The 22,032-nt window shown below is 43.8% G+C and overlaps 1 protein-coding gene across 2 annotated transcripts in view; it reads left to right on the plus strand.

Moving 5' to 3' along the window:
* The first annotated feature begins 1,516 nt into the window (after window positions 1-1,516).
* Window positions 1,517-22,032, plus strand: part of LOC133558971 (metal transporter CNNM1) — a 56,499-nt gene continuing 35,983 nt past the window's right edge. For both annotated transcript variants that reach the window (XM_061910208.1, XM_061910209.1), the window contains exon 1: window positions 1,517-3,005. In XM_061910208.1, the coding sequence (XP_061766192.1) occupies window positions 1,595-3,005 (1,411 nt within the window). In that variant the 5' untranslated portion in view covers window positions 1,517-1,594. The remainder of the gene's footprint in view (window positions 3,006-22,032) is intronic.

Consider the following 22,032-nt stretch of genomic DNA (forward strand, 5'->3'; position numbering starts at 1 on the left):
ACCTAAGTTACATTTAAACCAGTGTGGGTGGCACTGGGAGCAGGTGGGTAAAGGGTCTTGCCCAAGGACACAACGGCAGTGACTAGGATGGCGGAAGCGGGAATCGAACCTGCAACCCTCAAGTTGCTGGCACGGCTGCTCTACCAACCGAGCTATGCCGCCCCACAGTTCCCAAACGTTTATTGAGTGCTGTTAAAAGAAAAGGTGATGTAACACAGTGGTGAACATGCCCTTCCCCAACTACTTTGGCACGTGTTGCAGCCACGAAATTCTAAGTTAATTATTATTTGCAAAAAAAAAAAAAGTTTATGAGTTTGAACATCAAATATCTTGTCTTTGTAGTGCATTCAACTGAATATGGGTTGAACATTATTTGCAAATCATTGTATTCTGTTTATATTTACATCTAACACAATTTCCCAACTCATATGGAAACGGGGTTTGCATTAAATATTCCAATGTTTTTGAATTTCCGAGTAGTATCCACGGACGCTTCTATTTTTAGCGCAGGAATAAGACGTCACGGGTGCGTGTCGTACATATTTAAAGGGGCTCCGGTGCGACATACCCGCGCGGTGGCTTGCACGACCACCCATGCAGCTGCTCCATCCTTCGCACATCACGGGACCCAGCCCCAGGTATGGGGGTGTATTAGTGCCCAAGGCATGGGTAACTTACACATCTGTGAAGGCACCATTAATGCTGAAAGGTCCATACAGGTTTTGGAGCAACATATGTTGTCATCCAAGCAACGTTATCATGGACGCCCCTGCTTATTTCAGCAAGACAAGTGTTACAACAGCGTGGTTTCATAATAAAAGAGAGCGGATACTTTCCTGGCCCGCCTGCTGTCCAGACCTGTCTCCCATCGACAAAGTGTGGTGCATTATGAAGCGTAAAATACAACAGCTGTTGAACGACTGAAGCTCTACATAAAACAAGAATGGGAAATAATTCCACTTTCAAAGCTTCAACAATTAGTATCTTCAGTTCCCAAACGTTTATTGAGTGTTGTTAAAAGAAAAGGGGATGTAACACAGTGGTGAACATGCCCTTTCCCAACTACTTTGGCACTTGTTGCAGCAACGAAATGCTAAGTTAATTATTATTTGTGGGATGTTCCAAATAAGTGTTTGATGAGCATTCCTCAACTTTATCAGTATTTATTGCCACCTTTCCCAACTTCTTTGTCACGTTTTGCTGGCATCAAATTCTAAAGTTAATGATTATTTGCAAAAAAAAAAAAAGTTTATCAGTTTGAACATCAAATATCTTGTCTTTGTAGTGCATTCAACTGAATATGGGTTGAAAATGATTTGCAAATCACTGTATTCTCTTTTTATTTACCTCTAACACAATTTCCCAACTCATATGGAAACGTTTTTGAACTTCCGAGTAGTACCCACGGACGCTTCTATTTTTAGCCCGAGAATAAGACGTCACGGGTGCGTGTCGTACATATTTAAAGGGGCTCCGGTGCGACATACCCGCGCGGTGGCTTGCACGACCACCCATGCAGCTGCTCCATCCTTCGCACATCACGTGACCCAGCCCCCCCCCTCCATCCATCCACTCCACTCCACTCCACTCAGCAATGATGGCTGCGGATGCTGCGGATGCTCGCTGCAGCATCCTGCATCCTCCGCCGCCTCGCCTGTTCCTCCTCCCCCTCCTCGTCCTGCACTGCTGGCTGCCGGCGCCGACCTCCGCGCTGCTCGGCGTCCGGCCGGAGGACACCAGCAGCGGGGAGCTCTCCGTGCAGGACGGCGTCCTGAGAGCCACGGAGGGCACTCGCTTCGTGCTGAGGGTCTACTACTCCAACGGCAGCGAGGCGGCGGACTCGGCTCCCGCGGCGCCGTGGATCGCCTTCGTGGAGGAGGAGGAGGAGGAGGAGGACGGCGGAGGGAGGATCGGAGGGAACCCCTGCGCGGAGGAGAACGCCCGCAGCTCGGATATCGAACTCCTGGGCTCCTCCAAGTCCGCGTCCAGCCGCAACTCGGTGCTGGTGGAGCTGCTGGCCAAGCACCTCCGCCGGGGCGAGGCGGTGAAATACTACTCCATGTGCGCCTTCGACGGCGTCAAGTGGCAGCACTTCAGCACCAGGGACTTCTGGCTGGCGGTGGTGGAGAGGCCGGCGGCGGCGGACGGCTGGCTGCAGGCCGGGGTCTCCGTGCTCCTGCTGGGGCTCTCCGCGCTCTGCAGCGGGCTGAACATCAGCATGCTGGCCCTGGACCCCGTGGAGCTGCGGGTGCTGCAGAACAGCGGCACGGAGAAGGAGCAGAAGTACGCGCGGAAGATCGAGTCCGTGCGCAAGCACGGCAACTACATCCTGTGCACGGTGGTCCTGGGCAACGTGCTCACCAACACCTGCTTCGTGGTGTGGATGTGTCAGATCCTGGGCATGACCCTCCTCTCCACCGCCTCCTGCACTTTGGGGATATTCTTCATCGGGGAGATCTTGCCTCACTCCGTGGCGTCCCGGCACAGCCTGGCCATCGCCTCCAAGACCCTCTGCGCCACCCGGCTCCTCATGCTCCTCTTCCTCCCCATCGCCTACCCAGTCTCCAAGATCCTGGACTTCATGCTCCACCAGGAGATCAGCAGCTTCTACACCCGGGAGAAGCTGGTGGCCATGCTGAGAGTCACAGACCCGTACCACGACCTGGTCAAGGAGGAGCTCAACATCATCCAAGGGGCCTTGGAGCTGAGGACCAAGACGGTGGAGGACGTCCTCACCCCCTTGCCCGACTGCTACATGCTGGGTTCGGACGCCGTGTTGGACTTCGGCACCATGTCCGACGTCATGCAGAGCGGCTTCACCAGGATCCCGGTCTACGAGAACGAGCGGTCCAACATCGTGGGCATCCTGTTTGTGAAGGACCTGGCCTTCGTCGACCCGGACGACTGCACCCCCTTGAAGACCATCACCGAGTTCTACAAGCATCCCATGCACTGCGTCTTCCACGACACCAAGCTGGATGTGATGCTGGAGGAATTCAAGCGAGGTATGAGGTGAATCCTTGTCTTGGCTTTTAAGACGCCATATGCTCCGCTTCCTATGGAGCGAGGAGCCTTTGAAGTGTGCACTTAAAAACACAAACAAAAAAAAGGCACCAATGAGAGAAGTTCAGTGTAAAGATCATTCACAGTAGGCCGCGGGCCAGGAGAGCCTTTCATCCCTAAAGCGAGGGGCCATATGTTGAAATGTGAAACAGTGACACACCGAGGGGGGTTCAAGCAGAGGCCACAGGCGACCACTGAGAGGAGAAACAAAACGCTTTTATGCAGGGATTCATCCCTAAAAAAATGGGAAATCCAAAGTCGAACGGCCAAAAAGTTGCTTGTGATGACAACCATAGAACCAAATACTAAATTAAAGGCCTACTGAAATGAGATTTTCTTATTCAAACGGGGATAGCAGGTCCGTTCTATGTGTCATACTTGATCATTTCGCGATATTGCCATATTTTTGCTGAAAGGATTAAGTAGAGAACATCGACGATAAAGTTTGCAACTTTTGGTCGCTAATAAAAAAAGCCTTGCCTGTACCTGGTGGATGAGGAAAGTGAGAGTGAAGGACTAGAAAAAAAAAAAGAAAAAACTATACAGTGGGAGCGATTCCGATGTTATCAGACAAATTTACTAGGAAAATCTCATTTCAGTAGGCCTTTGAAGGCTTACTGAAATGAGATTTTCTTATTTAAACTTTAAATGCCTACTGAAATTGGATTTTCTTATTCAAACGGGGATAGCAGGTCCATTCTATGTGTCATACGTGATCATTTCGCGATATTGCCATATTTTTGCCGGAAGGATTTAGTAGAGAACATCCACGATAAAGTTTGCAACTTTTGGTCGCTAATAAAAAAAGCCTTGCCTGTACCTGGTGGATGAGGAAAGTGAGAGTGAAGGACTAGAAAAAAAAAAAAGAAAAGACTATACAGCGCGAGTGATTCCGATGTTATCAGACAAATTTACTAGGAACATCTCATTTCAGTAGGCCTTTGAAGGCTTACTGAGATGAGATTTTCTTATTTAAACTTTAAATGCCTACTGAAATTGGATTTTCTTATTCAAACGGGGATAGCAGGTCCATTCTATGTGTCATACGTGATCATTTCGCGATATTGCCATATTTTTGCTGAAAGGATTAAGTAGAGAACATCTACGATAAAGTTTGCAACTTTTGGTCGCTAATAAAAAAAGCCTTGCCTGTACCTGGTGGATGAGGAAAGTGAGAGTGAAGGACTAGAAAAAAAAAAAGAAAAGACTATACAGTGCGAGCGATTCCGATGTTATCAGACAAATTTACTAGGAAAATCTCATTTCAGTAGGCCTTTGAAGGCTTACTGAAAGGATTAAGTAGAGAACATCGACGATAAAGTTTGCAACTTTTGGTCGCTAATAAAAAAAGCCTTGCCTGTACCTGGTGGATGAGGAAAGTGAGAGTGAAGGACTAGAAGAAAAAAAAAGAAAAGACTATACAGTGCGAGCGATTCCGATGTTATCAGACAAATTTACTAGGAAAATCTCATTTCAGTAGGCCTTTGAAGGCTTACTGAAATGAGATTTTCTTATTTAAACTTTAAAGGCCTACTGAAATTGGATTTTCTTATTTAAACGGGGATAGCAGGTCCATTCTATGTGTCATACTTGATCATTTCGCGATATTGCCATATTTTTGCTGAAAGGATTTAGTAGAGAATATCCACGATAAAGTTTGCAACTTTTGGTCGCTAATTAAAAAAAGCCTTGCCTGTACCTGGTGGATGAGGAAAGTGAGAGTGAAGGACTAGAAAAAAAAAAAGGAAAGACTATACAGTGCGAGCGATTCCGATGTTATCAGACAAATTTACTAGGAAAATCTCATTTCAGTAGGCCTTTGAAGGCTTACTGAAATGAGATTTTCTTATTTAAACTTTAAATGCCTACTGAAATTGGATTTTCTTATTTAAACGGGGATAGCAGGTCCATTCTATGTGTCATACTTGATCATTTCGTGATATTGCCATATTTTTGCTGAAAGGATTTAGTAGAGAACATCGACAATAAAGTTTGCAACTTTTGGTCGCTGCCTGTACCGGAAGTCGCAGACGATGACATCACCCCTCACATTGTTTTTAATGTGAGCCTTCAACAAAAAAAGCTATTCGGACCAAGACAACGACAATTTCCTCATTAATTTGAGCGAGGATGGAAGATTTGTGTTTGAGGATATTGATAACGACGACGGACTAGAAAAAAAAAAAAAAAAAAAAACGCGATTGCATTGGGACGGATTCAGATGTTTTTAGACACATTTACTAGTATAATTCTGGGAAATCCCTTATCTTTCTATTGTGTTGCTAGTGTTTTAGTGAGTTAAATAGTACCTGATAGTCGGAGGTGGGTGTCCATGGTTGTGTAGACGCCAGTGTCTGATGGAAGTCGACGGCAGCTGTACGGACGGCAGAAGCTCAGCTGATCTCCAGTAAGTGGCGACTTTTTACCACAATTTTGTCACCGAAAACTGCTGGTTGACAAGTGGTGGGGATTCATGTTTGCTTCACCGCTCTGATCCATAGTAAAGCTTCACCTCTGGGAATTTTAAACAAGGAATCACCGTGTGTTCGTGTGGCTAAAGGCTAAAGCTTCCCAACTCCATCTTTCTACTTTGACTTCTCCATTATTAATTGAACAAATTGCAAAAGATTTAGCAACGCAGATGTCCAAAATACTGTGTAATTATGCGGTTAAAGCAGACGACTTTTAGCTGTGTGTGTGTGCGCAGTGCTAATATTTCCTAACAGTCCGTGACGTCACGCGTACACGTCAGCATTCTGCGACGTTTTCAACAGGACACTTCGCGAAAAATTTAAAATTGTAATTTAGTAAAAAAAAAAAATTGGGCGTATTGGCATGTGTTGCGATGTTAATATTTACCGGAAGTAGCAAACGATGTGCGCCTGACGTCACGGGTTGTAGGGCTCCTCACATCTGAACATTGTTTATAATGTGAGCCGCCAGCAGCTAGAGTGATTCGGACCGAGAAAGCGACAATTTACGCATTAATTTGAGCGAGGATGAAAGATTTGTGGATGAGGAAAGTTAGAGTGAAGCACAAAAATTCATTCATCTATTTTCTAACGCTTATTCCCTTATGGCAGCGTTTCTCAAAGTGTGTGGGGGAATAGAGACATGACAGGAACGGGAGGGAATTTCACTTAAAAACATTTTTTTATGATTATATTCTTGCCGCGGCAATGACCAAGAAGAATGCAGAGTTGGAATATAATTACAACACTTTATGTACATATTTATATCATTTTTACATATAATATTTAACTACAAGCTCCATTCACAGACAGAGTCCCACTGCTTTTATGAGCGGTCAAGCGAGTCAAAAGCCAAATTGTTTTTATTTTTCGTGGCGAGCCGCCACAAATAAATGAATGTGTGGGAAACCCTGACTTGAATGTTACTTGATGTTCAATAAATTTGAAAATGTTAAGCTTGGCATTAGCGTTCTGTTGTGGCGATGGGGGCAGGTGGGGCTTGAAAACTCCCCCTCGTCCAAAGTGGGGGATGACAAAAAAAAGTTTGAGAACCACTGCCTTATGGGGTAGTGGCGGGCACTGGCGCCTATCTCAAAAAATAAAAAATAAAAATAAAAAAAAGAACAAAAAGCGACGATTCCAGGCGGCGGCAGTTGGACCGTTTCAGATGTAATTAGACACATTTACTAGGATAATTCTGGAAGATCCCTTATCTGCTTATTGTTTTAATAGTGTTTTAGTGAGATTGTAAAGTCATACCTGAAACTCAGAGGGCTGCGGTGAACGCCAGTGTCTCTCAGAGAAGCCAATGGTGGAGCCAAGATCACAGCTGCCTTTTTGAGCTGCAGGAGGAAGTCCCATAATCCACCGAAGTCTCCGGTAAGAGCTGACTTAATATCACAATTTTCCCATCCAAAAACATGCTGGTTGACGTAGAGAAACATGTTCGCTGGACCGCTCTGTGTTAAAGCTTCACAACAAACAAAGAAACACCGGCTGTGTTTCGGTTGCTAAAGGCAGCTGCAATCCACCGCTTTCCACCAACAGCATTCTTCTTTGACGTCTCCATTATTAATTGAACAAATTGCAAAAGATTCAGCAACACAGATGTCCAAATTACTGTGTAATTATGCGATGAAAAGAGACGACTTTTAGCCGTGTGTGGTGCTGGGCTAATATGTCCGCTCCAACCAGAGACGTCACGCGCACGCGTCATCATTCTGCAACGTTTTCAACAAGAAACTCCGCGGGAAATTTAAAATTGTAATTTAGTAAACTAAAAAGGCCGTATTGGCATGTGTTGCAATGTTAATATTTCATCATTGATATATAAACTATCAGACTGCGTGGTCGCTAGTAGTGGCTTTCAGTAGGACTTTAAGTCACATACACATCGCACCGGAGCCCCTTTAAATATGTACGACACACACCCGTGACGTCTTATTCGCGCGCTAAAAATAGAAGCGTCCGTGGGTACTACTCGGAAGTTCAAAAACATTGGAATATTTAATACAAACCCCGTTTCCATATGAGTTGGGGAATTGTGTTAGAGGTAAATAAAAAGAGAATACAATGATTTGTAAATAATTTTCAACCCATATTCAGTTGAATGCACTACAAAGACAAGATATCTGATGTTCAAACTCATTTATTTATTTTTTTGCAAACAATAATTAACTTAGAATTTCGTTCCTGCAACACGTGCCAAAGTAGTTGGGAAAGGGCATGTTCACCACTGTGTTACATCACCTTTTCTTTTAACAACACTCAATAAACGTTTGGGAACTGCGAGGCGGCATAGCTTGGTTGGTAGAGCAGCCGTGCCAGCAACTTGAGGGTTGCAGGTTCGATTCCCGCTTCCGCCATCCTAGTCCCTGCCGTTGTGTCCTTGGGCAAGACACTTTACCCACCTGCTCCCAGTGCCACCCACACTGGTTTAAATGTAACTTAGATATTGGGTTTCACTATGTAAAGCGCTTTGAGTCACTAGAGAAAAGCGCTATATAAATATAATTCACAATTCACAACTGAGGAAACTAATTGTTGAAGCTTTGAAAGTGGAATTCTTTCCCATTCTTGTTTTATGTAGAGCTTCAGTCGTATTTTACGCTTCATAATGCGCCACACATTCTCGATGGGAGACAGGTCTGGACTGCAGGCGGGCCAGGAAAGTATCCGCTCTCTTTTACTACAAAACCACGCTGTTGTAACACTTGTCTTGCTGATATAAGCAGGGGCGTCCATGATAATATTGCTTGGATGACAACATATGTTGCTCCAAAACCTGTATGGACCTTTCAGCATTAATGGTGCCTTCACAGATGTGTAAGTTACCCATGCCTTGGGCACTAATACACCCCCATACCGGGGGCTGGGTCACGTGATGTGCGAAGGATGGAGCAGCTGCATGGGTGGTCGTGCAAGCCACCGCGCGGGTATGTCGCATCGGAGCCCCTTTAAATATGTACGACACGCACCCGTGACGTCTAAAAATAGAAGCGTCCGTGGGTACTACTCGGAAGTTCAAAAACATTGGAATATTTACACTATATGCCAGACCTGGGCAATTATTTTGACTTGGGGTCCGGTATACCTATTTTTTAGGAAAATGAAATACAAAACCTCATTATAATGTCTGATTGAATGCTAAAAACGTCATGACAGACCGCCTTAAAAAAAAAAGAATGGATGTTTACATTTTTTTTTACTGAATGAGACACCCAGAATGTACATGAAAATAAAGGATGTGGGATTTATAATATTAACTATGAACGATAAAACACTGAATATTGACAACATATGAAGGTCTCACCCCCTCTCAATCGACATATTTTACAATCAAGCTTGACGGGCAGTATATCTATTTTTAGGAACGTCTATCACAGGGGTAGGGAACCTACGGCTCTAGAGCCAGATGTGGCTCTTTTGATGACTGCTTCTGGCTCTCTGATAAATCTTCCTTGACATTGCTTAACACGATAAGTAATGAATAATCCCGCTGGTAATCACATTCAAAATATAAAACATTCTCATGCAATTTTATCCATCCATCCGGTTTCTAAGTTTCTACCGCACCTGTTCAAGAAGTCGCATTAATGGTAAGAAGTATGTTATTTATTTTTGGTTAGACTCAGAATAACAATGTTATTAATAATAACAAGAGACTTATTGTACTCTAAAAATGATGGTCTTTCTTAAAAATGCACGCATTTAGTTGTATTCAGTGTTAAAAAAAAAAAACATTATATGGCTCTCACGGAAGTTTAAAAAAATATATTTGGCTTGTATGGCTCTCTCAGCCAAAAAGGTTCCCGACTTCTGGTCTAACACAAAACTTCATGATAATGTCTGATTGAATGCTAAAAACGTTATGACAGACTGCTTTAAAAACAGAATGGAGATTTGCAATTTGTTTTACTGAATGAGACACCCAGAATGTACATGAAAATAAAGAATGTGGGATTTACAATATTAACTATGAATGATAAAACACTGAATATTGACAACATATGAACCTCACACCCCCTCTCGAGCGACATATTTTACAATCAAGCTCGGCGAGTGGTATATCTATTTTTAGGAACAGTAATACAAAACCTCACGATAATGTCTGATTGCATGCCTAAAACATTAGGACAGACCGCCTTAAAAAACAGAATACAGATTTACAATTTTTTTTGTAAAAAATTAAAGAATAAAGAATAACCGTTTAATGCTAGACATGGGGAGACCCGAAAATAATACGTTACAGTAATCGTGACGAGACGTAACAAACGCAAGGATATTTGTAAAGGTGTATTCTTGTGTTAGCTCTTATTGATGATCATGCAGAAATATACTTAGAGTTTGTCTTTCTTTGCATCTTGCTGTGATTGGTGGTAAATATATTATACTGCTACTTTGTGAGCGCTGCTAGCATGGTGTGTTCATTGCATTGTGGACCGAGCCGCTACTGTGGTGTTATTGACTCAGAAGTAAGTACCAGGGTGTCAGTCAGGGCTTCAGATGACTGATTATTATTATTATGTGAGAGGAGACATGTTGTCATTTCCACTTACAGGCCAAGAGGTGCATTGCTTCATTGGGCTGCAGGATTATGATGGATAGCTGTTGTCTGCTCACCCTGAGGCTCTGGCTGTCATTGCTATGGAGAAGGCAAAAAAAAAAAGAGGGTAGACAGCATAGACTATTTTGCACCCTTGAAGCAATCATAAAAAATTCAGTTCCGACCTTTCCCTTTCCCGTCTCTCAGCTCCTTCTCACTTTGATGAATTAAAGGCTCCCGCCGCTCAGGCAGCCTGCTGTGGGAACGTCACACTGGGACGACGGAGGGGGGAAATGTCAGGAATGATGGTGGAAAAAAAAAATAGAGCTGGCCACACACAGGAGACCCGTCATTAGATGCAATATAAGAGTTTACCTTTGCAAGGATAACAAGCCTCGATTTCTAGTGACATTGTTTCTGAAGTAAGAACTTCTGGACATTTGCCAATTTAAAAAAGGCATTAATGTACGATTAGGGGCGTCGTCATTTCTTCCAGCCAATTAGAGTTGAAGGTAAATCTAATTAAAATGTTAAAAAAAGATACCGAAATCATTTCTAAACCACGGTATGATACAACTAAATAAAACTCAAATGCAGTTAATCAACTGACCAATCAAAGAAACCCATCCATTCATCTGTTTTTCTACCGCTTTTTCCCTTTTGGGGTCGTGGGAGGCGCTGGCGCCTATCTCAGCTACAATCGGGCGGAAGGCGGGGTACACCCTGGACAAGTCGCCACCTCATGGCAGGGCCAACACAGATAGACAGACAACATTCACACTCACATTCACACACTAGGGACACGCTGGGTGACGTCATACGCAAATACGGTGTTAGCTTTCACTGTTATGCTGATGACACCCAACTCTACATGCCCCTAAAGCTGACCAACACGCCGGACTGTAGTCAGTTGGAAGCGTGTCTTAATGAAATTAAACAATGGATGTCCGCTAACTTTTTGCAACTTAATGCCAAAAAAACGGAAATGCTGATTATCGGTCCTGCTAGACACCGACCTCTATTTAATAATACAACTTTAACATTTGACAACCAAATAATAAAACAAGGTGACTCTGTAAAAAATCTGGGTATTATCTTCGACCCAACTCTCTCCTTTGAGTCACACATTAAAAGCGTTACTAAAACGGCCTTCTTTCATCTCCGTAATATCGCTAAAATTCGCTCCATTCTGTCCACTAAAGACGCCGAGATCATTATCCATGCGTTTGTTACGTCTCGTCTCGATTACTGTAACGTATTATTTTCGGGTCTCCCCATGTCTAGCATTAAAAGATTACAGCTGGTACAAAATGCGGCTGCTAGACTTTTGACAAGAACAAGAAAGTTTGATCACATTACGCCTGTACTGGCTCACCTGCACTGGCTTCCTGTGCACTTAAGATGTGACTTTAAGGTTTTACTACTTACGTATAAAATACTACACGGTCTAGCTCCAGCCTATCTTGCCGATTGTATTGTACCATATGTCCCGGCAAGAAATCTGCGTTCAAAAGACTCCGGCTTATTAGTGATTCCTAGAGCCCAAAAAAAGTCTGCGGGCTATAGAGCGTTTTCCGTTCGGGCTCCAGTACTCTGGAATGCCCTCCCGGTAACAGTTTGAGATGCTACCTCAGTAGAAGCATTTAAGTCTCACCTTAAAACTCATCTGTATACTCTAGCCTTTAAATATACCTCCTTTTTAGACCAGTTGATCTGCCGCTTCTTTTCTTTCTCCTATGTCCCCCCCTCCCTTTTGGAGGGGGTCCGGTCCGATGACCATGGATGAAGTACTGGCTGTCCAGAGTCGAGACCCAGGATGGACCGCTCGTCGGGACCCAGGATGGACCGCTCGCCTGTATCGGTTGGGGACATCTCTACGCTGCTGATCCGCTTGAGATGGTTTCCTGTGGACGGGACTCTCGCTGCTGTCTTGTATCCGCTTGAACTGAACTCTCGCGGCTGTGTTGGAGCCACTATGGATTGAACTTTCACAGTATCATGTTAGACCCGCTCGACATCCATTGCTTTCGGTCCCCTAGAGAGGGGGGGTTGCCCACATCTGAGGTCCTCTCCAAGGTTTCTCATAGTCAGCATTGTCACTGGCGTCCCACTGGATGTGAATTCTCCCTGCCCACTGGGTGTGAGTTTTCCTTGCCCTTTTGTGGGTTCTTCCGAGGATGTTGTAGTCGTAATGATTTGTGCAGTCCTTTGAGACATTTGTGATTTGGGGCTATATAAATAAACATTGATTGATTGATTGATTGATAGTGTTGCCAATCAACCTACCTGCAATATGGAAAGTGATGTAATGCCAATAGAGAATGTTTATAGACTTTGTTTGAGTCATTCGATTTTGTTTAAAGCAAAGAAAAACCAAAACATAATTTCCTACAAAGAGAAGTTACATAATGTCTGAACTGGTAAACTGTTATTGTTTGCAAATATTAGTTAATTTTGAAATTTTAAATAATACAATACATATATACAGTGGGGCAAAAAAAGTATTTAGTCAGCCACCGATTGTGCAAGTTCTCCCACTTAAAACGATGACAGAGGTCTGTAATTTTCATCATAGGTACACTTCAACTGTGAGAGACAGAATGTGAAAAAAAAACCCAGGAATTCACATTGTAGGAATTTTAAAGAATTTATTTGTAAATTATGGTGGAAAATAAGTATTTGGTCAACCATTCAAAGCTCTCACTGATAGGAGGAGGTTTTGGCTCAAAATCTCACGATACATGGCCCCATTCATTCTTTCCTTAACACGGATCAATCGTCCTGTCCCCTTAGCAGAAAAACAGCCCCAAAGCATGATGTTTCCACCCCCATGCTTCACAGTAGGTTTGGTGTTCTTGGGATGCAACTCAGTATTCTTCTTCCTCCAAACACGACGAGTTGAGTTTCACTTCATATATGTATATATACATATAAATATTCATATATATGTATATATATATACACACACATATACTGTATATATATATATATACATATATATGAGAGGGACGAGCAGTAGAAATGGATAAATAGATAGATAGATATCGAGATATATAAATATATATATAGATAAATATATATATATACACATTTTCTACCGCTTGTCTCTCACACACACACACACACACACACACACACACACACACTGCTTTATCAATGGGGTTAGGACCGTCAGTTGCGTTGTGAATGAGAAGGTGTGTCCAAACATTTGGCCTGTACTGTACACACATGCACACACCAATATGAGAAAGACAAGCGGTATAAAATGGATGGATGGATATGCAACTGTAATTAATATATATTTATATATATATATATATATATGTATGCCGAATTATTTTAACCCAATGCGGCACCCAAATCAAAACATTTGGACACCCTTGCCTTAGAAGGAAAGGCTCCACACTGTGTATAGTCACACATAATCAGCTGGTAGCTGCTTGTTAGCTGGGAGACTAAAAATAAATACAGTGTCAGGTCGAGGTGATCGATAACGGATATCATGTACATTTTCCCGTATATCGGTCGATATGGGCGGCATAGCTCGGTTGGTAGAGTGGCCGTGCCAGCAACTTGAGGGTTGCAGGTTCGATCCCCGCTTCCGCCATCCTAGTCACTGCCGTCGTGTCCTTGGGCAAGACACTTTACCCACCTGCTCCCAGTGCCACCCACACTGGTTTAAATGTAACTTAGATATTGGGTGTCACTATGTAAAGCGCTTTGAGTCACTAGAGAAAAGCGCTATATAAATATAATTCACTTCACACTTCCCACCTATTGACATCCAAAAAAATCGCAGGTGGGGCGGTATAGCTCGGTTGGTAGAGCGGCCGTGCCAGCAACTTGAGGGTTGCGGGTTCGATCCCGGCTTCCGCCATCCTAGTCACTGCCGTTGTGTCCTTGGGCAAGACACTTTTCCCACCTGCTCCCAGTGCCACCCACACTGGTTTGAATGTAACTTAGATATTGGGTTTCACTATGTAAAGCGCTTTGAGTCACTAGAGAAAAGCGCTATATAAATATAATTCACTTCACACTTCCCACCTATTGACATCCAAAAAAATCGCAGGTGGGGCGGTATAGCTCGGTTGGTAGAGCGGCCGTGCCAGCAACTTGAGGGTTGCGGGTTCGATCCCGGCTTCCGCCATCCTAGTCACTGCCGTTGTGTCCTTGGGCAAGACACTTTACCCACCTGCTCCCAGTGCCACCCACACTGGTTTGAATGTAACTTAGATATTGGGTTTCACTATGTAAAGCGCTTTGAGTCACTAGAGAAAAGCGCTATATAAATATAATTCACTTCACTTCACATACTGATCGGTAACCTTAATAATACACGACGATAGAGGTGCACCTGGGGATAGGTTGATTGGCGACACTAAATTGGCCCTAGTGTGTGAATGTGGGTGTGAATGTTGTCTGTCTATCTGTGTTGGCCCTGCGATGAGGTGGCGACTTGTCCAGGGTGTACCCCGCCTTCCGCCCGATTGTAGCTGAGATAGGCGCCAGCACCCCCCGCGACCCCGAAAGGGAATAAGCGGTTAAAAATGGATGGATGGATGGAGGACCTTGTTAATGTTGTGGAAGATGTTGCATGGATTGGCAACACTAAATGGTCCCTAGTGTGTGAATGTTGTCTGTCTATCTGTGTTGGCCCTGCGATGAGGTGGCGACTTGTCCAGGGTGTACCCCGCCTTCCGCCCAATTGTAGCTGAGATAGGCGACCCCGAAAGGGAATAAGGGGTAGAAAACGGATGGATGGAAGATGTTGCATGGCTGTCAAAATGCAGTGTTTGCACAAAAAAAAAAAAAAAACAAGACAAACAGAGAATGACATTGAGCATTACTCCCTTATGTAAGAATGCATAATCAAAGGTCAGCCGGCGTGCACAACAATGCATCATGGGAGGAGCCCTGTGAACTGGTGGAGCAGAAAGATTTGCAAAAGAGACATTCACACTAGACCTAGTTTCACTCGGGGCATGTGTGTGTGTGTGTGTTGTTCTGCGGGGGGGATTATGTAACACTGGAGTGATGTAATGCACACGAGCAGCCATGAGGGCACATCCACGCCTGACTCACCTGACAAGATGACGTCATCATGTTCATTCAGACTCCAATCTCGTGGCAACCTTGCCGCCATTCACTTTATTTCCCTGTAAATAGAGAGGATTAAAAAAGGTTTGATCCTTCACCAGTGATCCCCCCCCCAAATCTGGTATGAACTGGTTTAGAGGAGGTTTGCCTCAGATATGCGCCCGTTTTCTGGTGACATCACAACGGCTTAAAGGCCTACTGAAATGAGATTTTCTTATTTAAACGGGGATAGCAGGTCCATTCTATGTGTCATACTTGATCATTTCGCGATATTGCCATTTTTTTGCTGAAAGGATTTAGTAGTTTGCAACTTTTGGTCGCTAATAAAAAAGCCTTGCCTTCACCGGAAGTAGCAGACGATGACATCACCGGTGGGAGGGCTCCTCAGGCCTACTGAAATGAGATTTTCCTATTAAAACGGGGATAGCAGGTCCATTCTATGTGTCATACTTGATAATTTCACGATATTGCCATATTTTTGCTGAAAGGATTTAGTAGAGAACATCGACGATAAAGTTCGCAACTTTTTTTTGATTGATAGATTGATACTTTTATTAGTAGATTGCACAGTACAGTACATATTCCGTACAATTGACCACTAAATGGTAACACCCCAATAAGTTTTTCAATCAATGTCAATCAATCGATGTTTATTTATATAGCCCCAAATCACAAATGTCTCAAAGGACTGCACAAATCATTACGACTACAACATCCTCGGAAGAACCCACAAAAGGGCAAGGAAAACTCACACCCAGTGGGCAGGGAGAATTCACATTCAGTGGGACGCCAGTGACAATGCTGACTATGAGAAACCTTGGAGAGGACCTCAGATGTGGGCAACCCCCCCCCTCTAGGGGACCGAAAGCAATGGATGTCGAGCGGGTCTAACATGATACTGTGAAAGTTCAATCCATAGTGGCTCCAAGACAGCAGTGAGAGTCCCGTCCACAGGAAACCATCTCAAGCGGATCAGCAGCGTAGAGATGTCCCCAACCGATACAGGCGAGCGGTCCATCCTGGGTCTCGACTCTGGACAGTCGAGACCCAACTTGTTTAAGTCGGGGTCCACGTTAATCAATTCATGGTACAAATATATACTATCAACATAATACAGTCATCACACAAGTTAATCATCATAGTATGTACATTGAATTATTTACATTATTTACAATCCGGGGGGGCGGGATGAGGAGCTTTGGTTGATATCAGAACTTCAGTCATCAACAATTGCATCAACAGAGAAATGTGGACATTGAAACAGTGTAGGTCTTATTTAGTAGGATATGTACAGCCAGCAGAGAACATAGTGAGTTCACATAGCATAAGAACAAGTAAATACATTAGAAGTACATTTGAGTTGTTTATAATCCGGGGAGATGGGATGTGAATGGAGGAGGGTATTAGTAAAGTGTTGAAGTTGCCTGGAGGTGTTGTTTTAGAGGGGTTTTGAAGGAATATAGAGATGCACTTACTTTTATACCTGTTGGGAGTGCATTCCACATTGATGTGGCATAGAAAGAGAATGAGTTAAGACCTTTGTTAGATCGGAATCTGGGTTTAACGTGGTTTGTGGAGCTCCCCCTGGTGTTGTGGTTATGGCGGTCATTTACGTTAAGGAAGTAGTTTGACATGTACTTCGGTATCAAGGAGGTGTAGCAGATTTTATAGACCAGGCTCAGTGCAAGTTGTTTGACTCTGTCCTCCACCCTGAGCCAGCCCACTTTGGAGAAGTGGGTTGGATTGAGCTGTGATCTGGGGTGGAGGTCTAAAAGTAACCGGACTAGCTTATTCTGGGATGTTTGGAGTCTAGATTTGAGGGTTTTGGAGGTGCAAGTGTAATCGAAGAAGGGTTGAATGAGAGTTCCCGCTAGAATCCTCAAGGTGCTTTTGTTGACCAGAGAGGAGATTCTGTAGAGGAATCTCGTTCTTTGGTTGACCTTGGTGACTAGGATGGCGGAAGCGGGGATCGAACCTGCAACCCTCAAGTTGCTGGCACGGCCGCTCTACCAACCGAGCTATGCCGCCCCACCTGCGATTTTTTGGATGTCAATAGGTGGGAAGTGTGAAGTGAATTATATTTATATAGCGCATTTCTCAAAGTGACTCAAAGCGCTTTACATAGTGAAACCCAATATCTAATTTTTACGTTTAAACCAGTGTGGGTGGCACTGGGAGCAGGTGGGTAAAGTGTCTTGCCCAAGGACACAATGGCAGTGACTAGGATGGCGGAAGCGGGGATCGAACCTGCAACTCTCAAGTTGCCGGCACGGCCGCTCTACCAACCGAGCTATGCCGCCCCACCTGCGATTTTTTGGATGTCAATAGGTGGGAAGTGTGAAGTGAATTATATTTATATAGCGCTTTTCTCAAAGTGACTCAAAGCGCTTTACATAGTGAAACCCAATATCTAATTTTTACGTTTAAACCAGTGTGGGTGGCACTGGGAGCAGGTGGGTAAAGTGTCTTGCCCAAGGACACAACGGCAGTGACTAGGATGGCGGAACCGGGGATCGAACCTGCAACCCTCAGGTTTCTGGCCCGCCGCTCTACCCACTACCCCATGCCGTCCCTTATCTGCTTATTGTTTTAATAGTGTTTTAGTGAGATTTTAAAGATTGTAAAAGACTGTAAAGACATACCTCGAGGTCGTATGGCTGCGGTGAACACGAAGTGTCACATGGAGAAGCAGAGGAGCCAAGCTCACAGCTGCTGAAGGACGACGAATATTCCAATGATGTCTCCGGTAAGATATATATATATATATATATATATATATATATATATATATATATATAATATATATATATATATATAGCCCTTCCCGGTAAGGTTTATTCAGGTGTACTGGAGAGGAGGCTACGTCGGATAGTCGAACCTCGGATTCAGGAGGAACAGTGTGGTTTTCGTCCTGGTCGTGGAACTGTGGACCAGCTCTATACTCTCGGCAGGGTTCTTGAGGGTGCATGGGAGTTTGCCCAACAGTCTACATGTACTTTGTGGACTTGGAGAAGGCATTCGACCGTGTCCCTCGGGAAGTCCTGTGGGGAGTGCTCAGAGAGTATGGGGTATCGGACTGTCTTATTGTGGCGGTCCGCTCCCTGTATGATCAGTGCCAGAGCTTGGTCGCATTGCTGGCAGTAAGTCGAACACATTTCCAGTGAGGGTTGGACTCCGCCAAGGCTGTCCTTTGTCACCGATTCTGTTCATAACTTTTATGGACAGAATTTCTAGGCGCAGTCAAGGCGTTGAGGGGTTCCGGTTTGGTGACCGCAGGATTAGGTCTCTGCTTTTTGCAGATGATGTGGTCCTGATGGCTTCATCTGACCGGGATCTTCAGCTCTCGCTGGATCGGTTCGTAGCGAGTGTGAAGCGACCGGAATGAGAATCAGCACCTCCAAATCCGAGTCCATGTTCTCGCCCGGAAAAGGGTGGAGGGCCATCTCCGGGTTGGGGAGGAGACCCTGCCCCAAGTGGAGGAGTTCAAGTACCTAGGAGTCTTGTTCACGAGTGAGGGAAGAGTGGATCGTGAGATCGACAGGCGGATCGGTGCGGCGTCTTCAGTAATGCGGACGTTGTACCGATCCGTTGTGGTGAAGAAGGAGCTGAGCCGGAAGGCAAAGCTCTCAATTTACCGGTCGATCTACGTTCCCATCCTCACCTATGGTCATGAGCTTTGGGTCATGACCGAAAGGATAAGATCACGGGTACAAGCGGCCGAAATGAGTTTGGGGCTCTCCCTTAGAGATAGGGTGAGAAGCTCTGCCATCCGGGAGGAACTCAAAGTAAAGCCACTGCTCCTTCACATCGAGAGGAGCCAGATGAGGTGGTTCGGGCATCTGGTCAGGATGCCACCCGAACGCCTCCCTAGGGAGGTGTTTAGGGCACGTCCAACCGGTAGGAGGCCACGGGGAAGACCCAGGACACGTTGGGAAGACTATGTCTCCCGGCTGGCCTGGGAACGCCTCGGGATCCCCCGGGAAGAGCTAGACGAAGTGGCTGGGGAGAGGGAAGTCTGGGTTTCCCTGCTTAGGCTGTTGCCCCCGCGACCCGACCTCGGATAAGCGGAAGATGATGGATGGATGGATGTATATATATATATATATATATGGGGCAGCATGGCGTAGTGGGTATAGCGGCCGTGCCAGAAACCTGAGGGTTGCAGGTTCGCTTCCCACCTATTGACAGCCAAATCGCTGCCGTTGTGTCCTTGGGCAGGACACTTCACCCTTTCCCCCCGGTGCCGCTTACACTGGTGAAATGAATGATGAATGAATGATAGGTGGTGGTCGGAGGGGCCGTAGGCGCAAACTGGCAGCCACGCTTCCGTCAGTCTACCCCAGGGCAGCTGTGGCTACAGATGTAGCTTACCACCACCAGGTGTGAATGAATGATGGGCTCCCACTTCTCTGTGAGCGCTTTGAGTATCTAACAATAGAAAAGCGCGATATGAATCTAATCCATTATTATTATTATTATTATTATATCACAATTTCCCCATCCAAAAACATGCTGGTTGACGTAGAGAACTGTGTTAAAGCTTCACAACAAACAAAGAAACATCGGCTGTGTCTCGGTGCTAAAGACAGCTGCAATACACCGCTTTCCACCAACAGCATTCTTCTTTGACGTCTCCATTATTGATTGAACAAATTGCAAAAGATTCAGCAACACAGATGTCCAAATTACTGTGTAATTATGCGATGAAAAGAGACGACTTTTAGCCGCGTGTGGTGCTGGGCTAATATGTCCCCTCCAACCAATAACGTCACAAACACGCATCATCATTTCGCGACGTTTTCAACAAGAAACTCCGCAGGAAATTTAAAATTGTAATTTAGTAAACTAAAAAGGCCGTATTGGCATGTGTTGCAATGTTAATATTTCATCATTGATATATAAACTATCAGACTTTGTTAATAAAAGCCAGAATAGATGCATATTCGGTGCATTGCTCCACCTTGGTGGCCATGTTGACTTTAGCGCCGTTAATCATAAATGCCGCCCTGACCGTGCTGAAAAATAGATATGGCCGCCACATAGGCATCCCCAGACTGATTGCGTAATACTTCTACATAGGGAGGGCCGAATCTTCCCAAACTGCCAAAGTACATCTCCGGGCTAATCCTCCAAATACCCGCTGACGTCTTGTCTGAGTCACACACTCACAAGTCCAGCAGAAACATGCAAAATGTGCGTATTTTCCTCCTCTACTTGTTTTTTTTTTTTTCTGCTGCAGTTTGCACATTAATGCTCATTTTTCAATCTTGACTGCACTGATCTAGTTGGAGGCTGCTGGCATATTCTTGGAGCATCGCATGACAGCATGTTGTCACGAGGGTTTAGTGCAGGGGTCAGCAACCTTTTTTGAAACCAAGAGCTACTTCTTGGGTACTGATTAATGCCAAGGGCTACCAGTTTGATACACACTTAAATAAACTGCCAGAAATAGCCAATTTGCTCTATATATATATAAAAAAATGGTTATTTCTGTCTGTCATTCCGTCGTACATTTTTCTTCCTTTTACGGAAGGTTTTTTGAAGAGAATAAATGATGAAAAAAAACACTTAATTGAACGGTTTAAAAGAGGAAAAAACGGTAAAAAAAACACAAATTAAATTTTGAAACATAGTTTATCTTCAATTTCGACTCTTTAAAATTCAAAATTCAACCGAAAAAAAGAAGAGAAAAACTAGCTAATTCGAATATTTTTGAAAAAAAAATTAAAAAAATAATTTATGGAACATCATTAGTAATTTTTCCTGATTAAAAGAAATTTTTAGAATTTTGATGACATGTTTTAAATAGGTTAAAATCCAATCTGCATTTTGTTAGAAAATATAACAAATTGGACCAAGCTATATTTCTAACAAAGACAAATCATTATTTCTTCTAGATTTTCCAGAACTAAAATTTTAAAAGAAATTCAAAAGACTTGAAATAACATTTAAATTTGATTCTAAAGATTTTCTAGGTTTGCCAGAATATTTTTTTTTTATTTTAATCATGATAAGTTTGAAGAAATATTTCACAAATAGAAGCTAAAATTAAGAATTAAATCAAAATGTATTTATTATTCTTTACAATAAAAAAAATAAATTTACTTGAACATTGATTTAAATCGTCAGGAAAGAAGAGGAAGGAATTTAAAAGGTAAAAAGGTATATGTGTTTGAAAATCCTAAAATCATTTTTAAGGTTGTATTTTTCCTCTAAAATTGTCTTTCTGAAAGTTATAAGAAACATAGTAAAAAAAATAAATAAATGCATTTATTTAAACAAGTGAAGACCAAGTCTTTAAAATATTTTCTTGGATTTTAAAATTCTATTTGAGTTTTGTCTCTCTTAGAATTAAAAATGTCGAGCAAAGCGAGACCAGCATGCTAGTAAATAAAAAAACATTTTAAACTACAGGGACGGCGTGGCGCAGTGGGAGAGTGGCCGTGCGCAACCCGAGGGTCCCTGGTTCAATCCCCACCTAGTACCAACCTCGTCACGTCCGTTGTGTCCTGAGCAAGACACTTCACCCTTGCTCCTGATGGGTGCTGGCTAGCGCCTTGCCTTGCATGGCAGCTCCCTCCATCAGTGTGTGAATGTGTGTTTGAATGTGGAAGTAGTGTCAAAACGCTTTGAGTTCCTTGTAGGTAGAAAAGCGCTATACAAGTACAACCCATTTATATTTATTTAAAAATAGAGGCAGCTCACTGGTAAGTGCTGCTATTTGAGTTCTTTTTAGAACAGGCCATTGGGCTACTCATCTGGTCCTTACGGGTTGGAGTGAGGTGTGATCTGGGGTGGAGGTCTAAAAGTAACCGGACTAGCTTGTTCTGGGATGTTTGGAGTCTAGATCTCACC

This window comes from Nerophis ophidion, linkage group LG09 (genome assembly GCF_033978795.1).
Source record: "Nerophis ophidion isolate RoL-2023_Sa linkage group LG09, RoL_Noph_v1.0, whole genome shotgun sequence".
Classification (NCBI taxonomy): domain Eukaryota; kingdom Metazoa; phylum Chordata; class Actinopteri; order Syngnathiformes; family Syngnathidae; genus Nerophis; species Nerophis ophidion.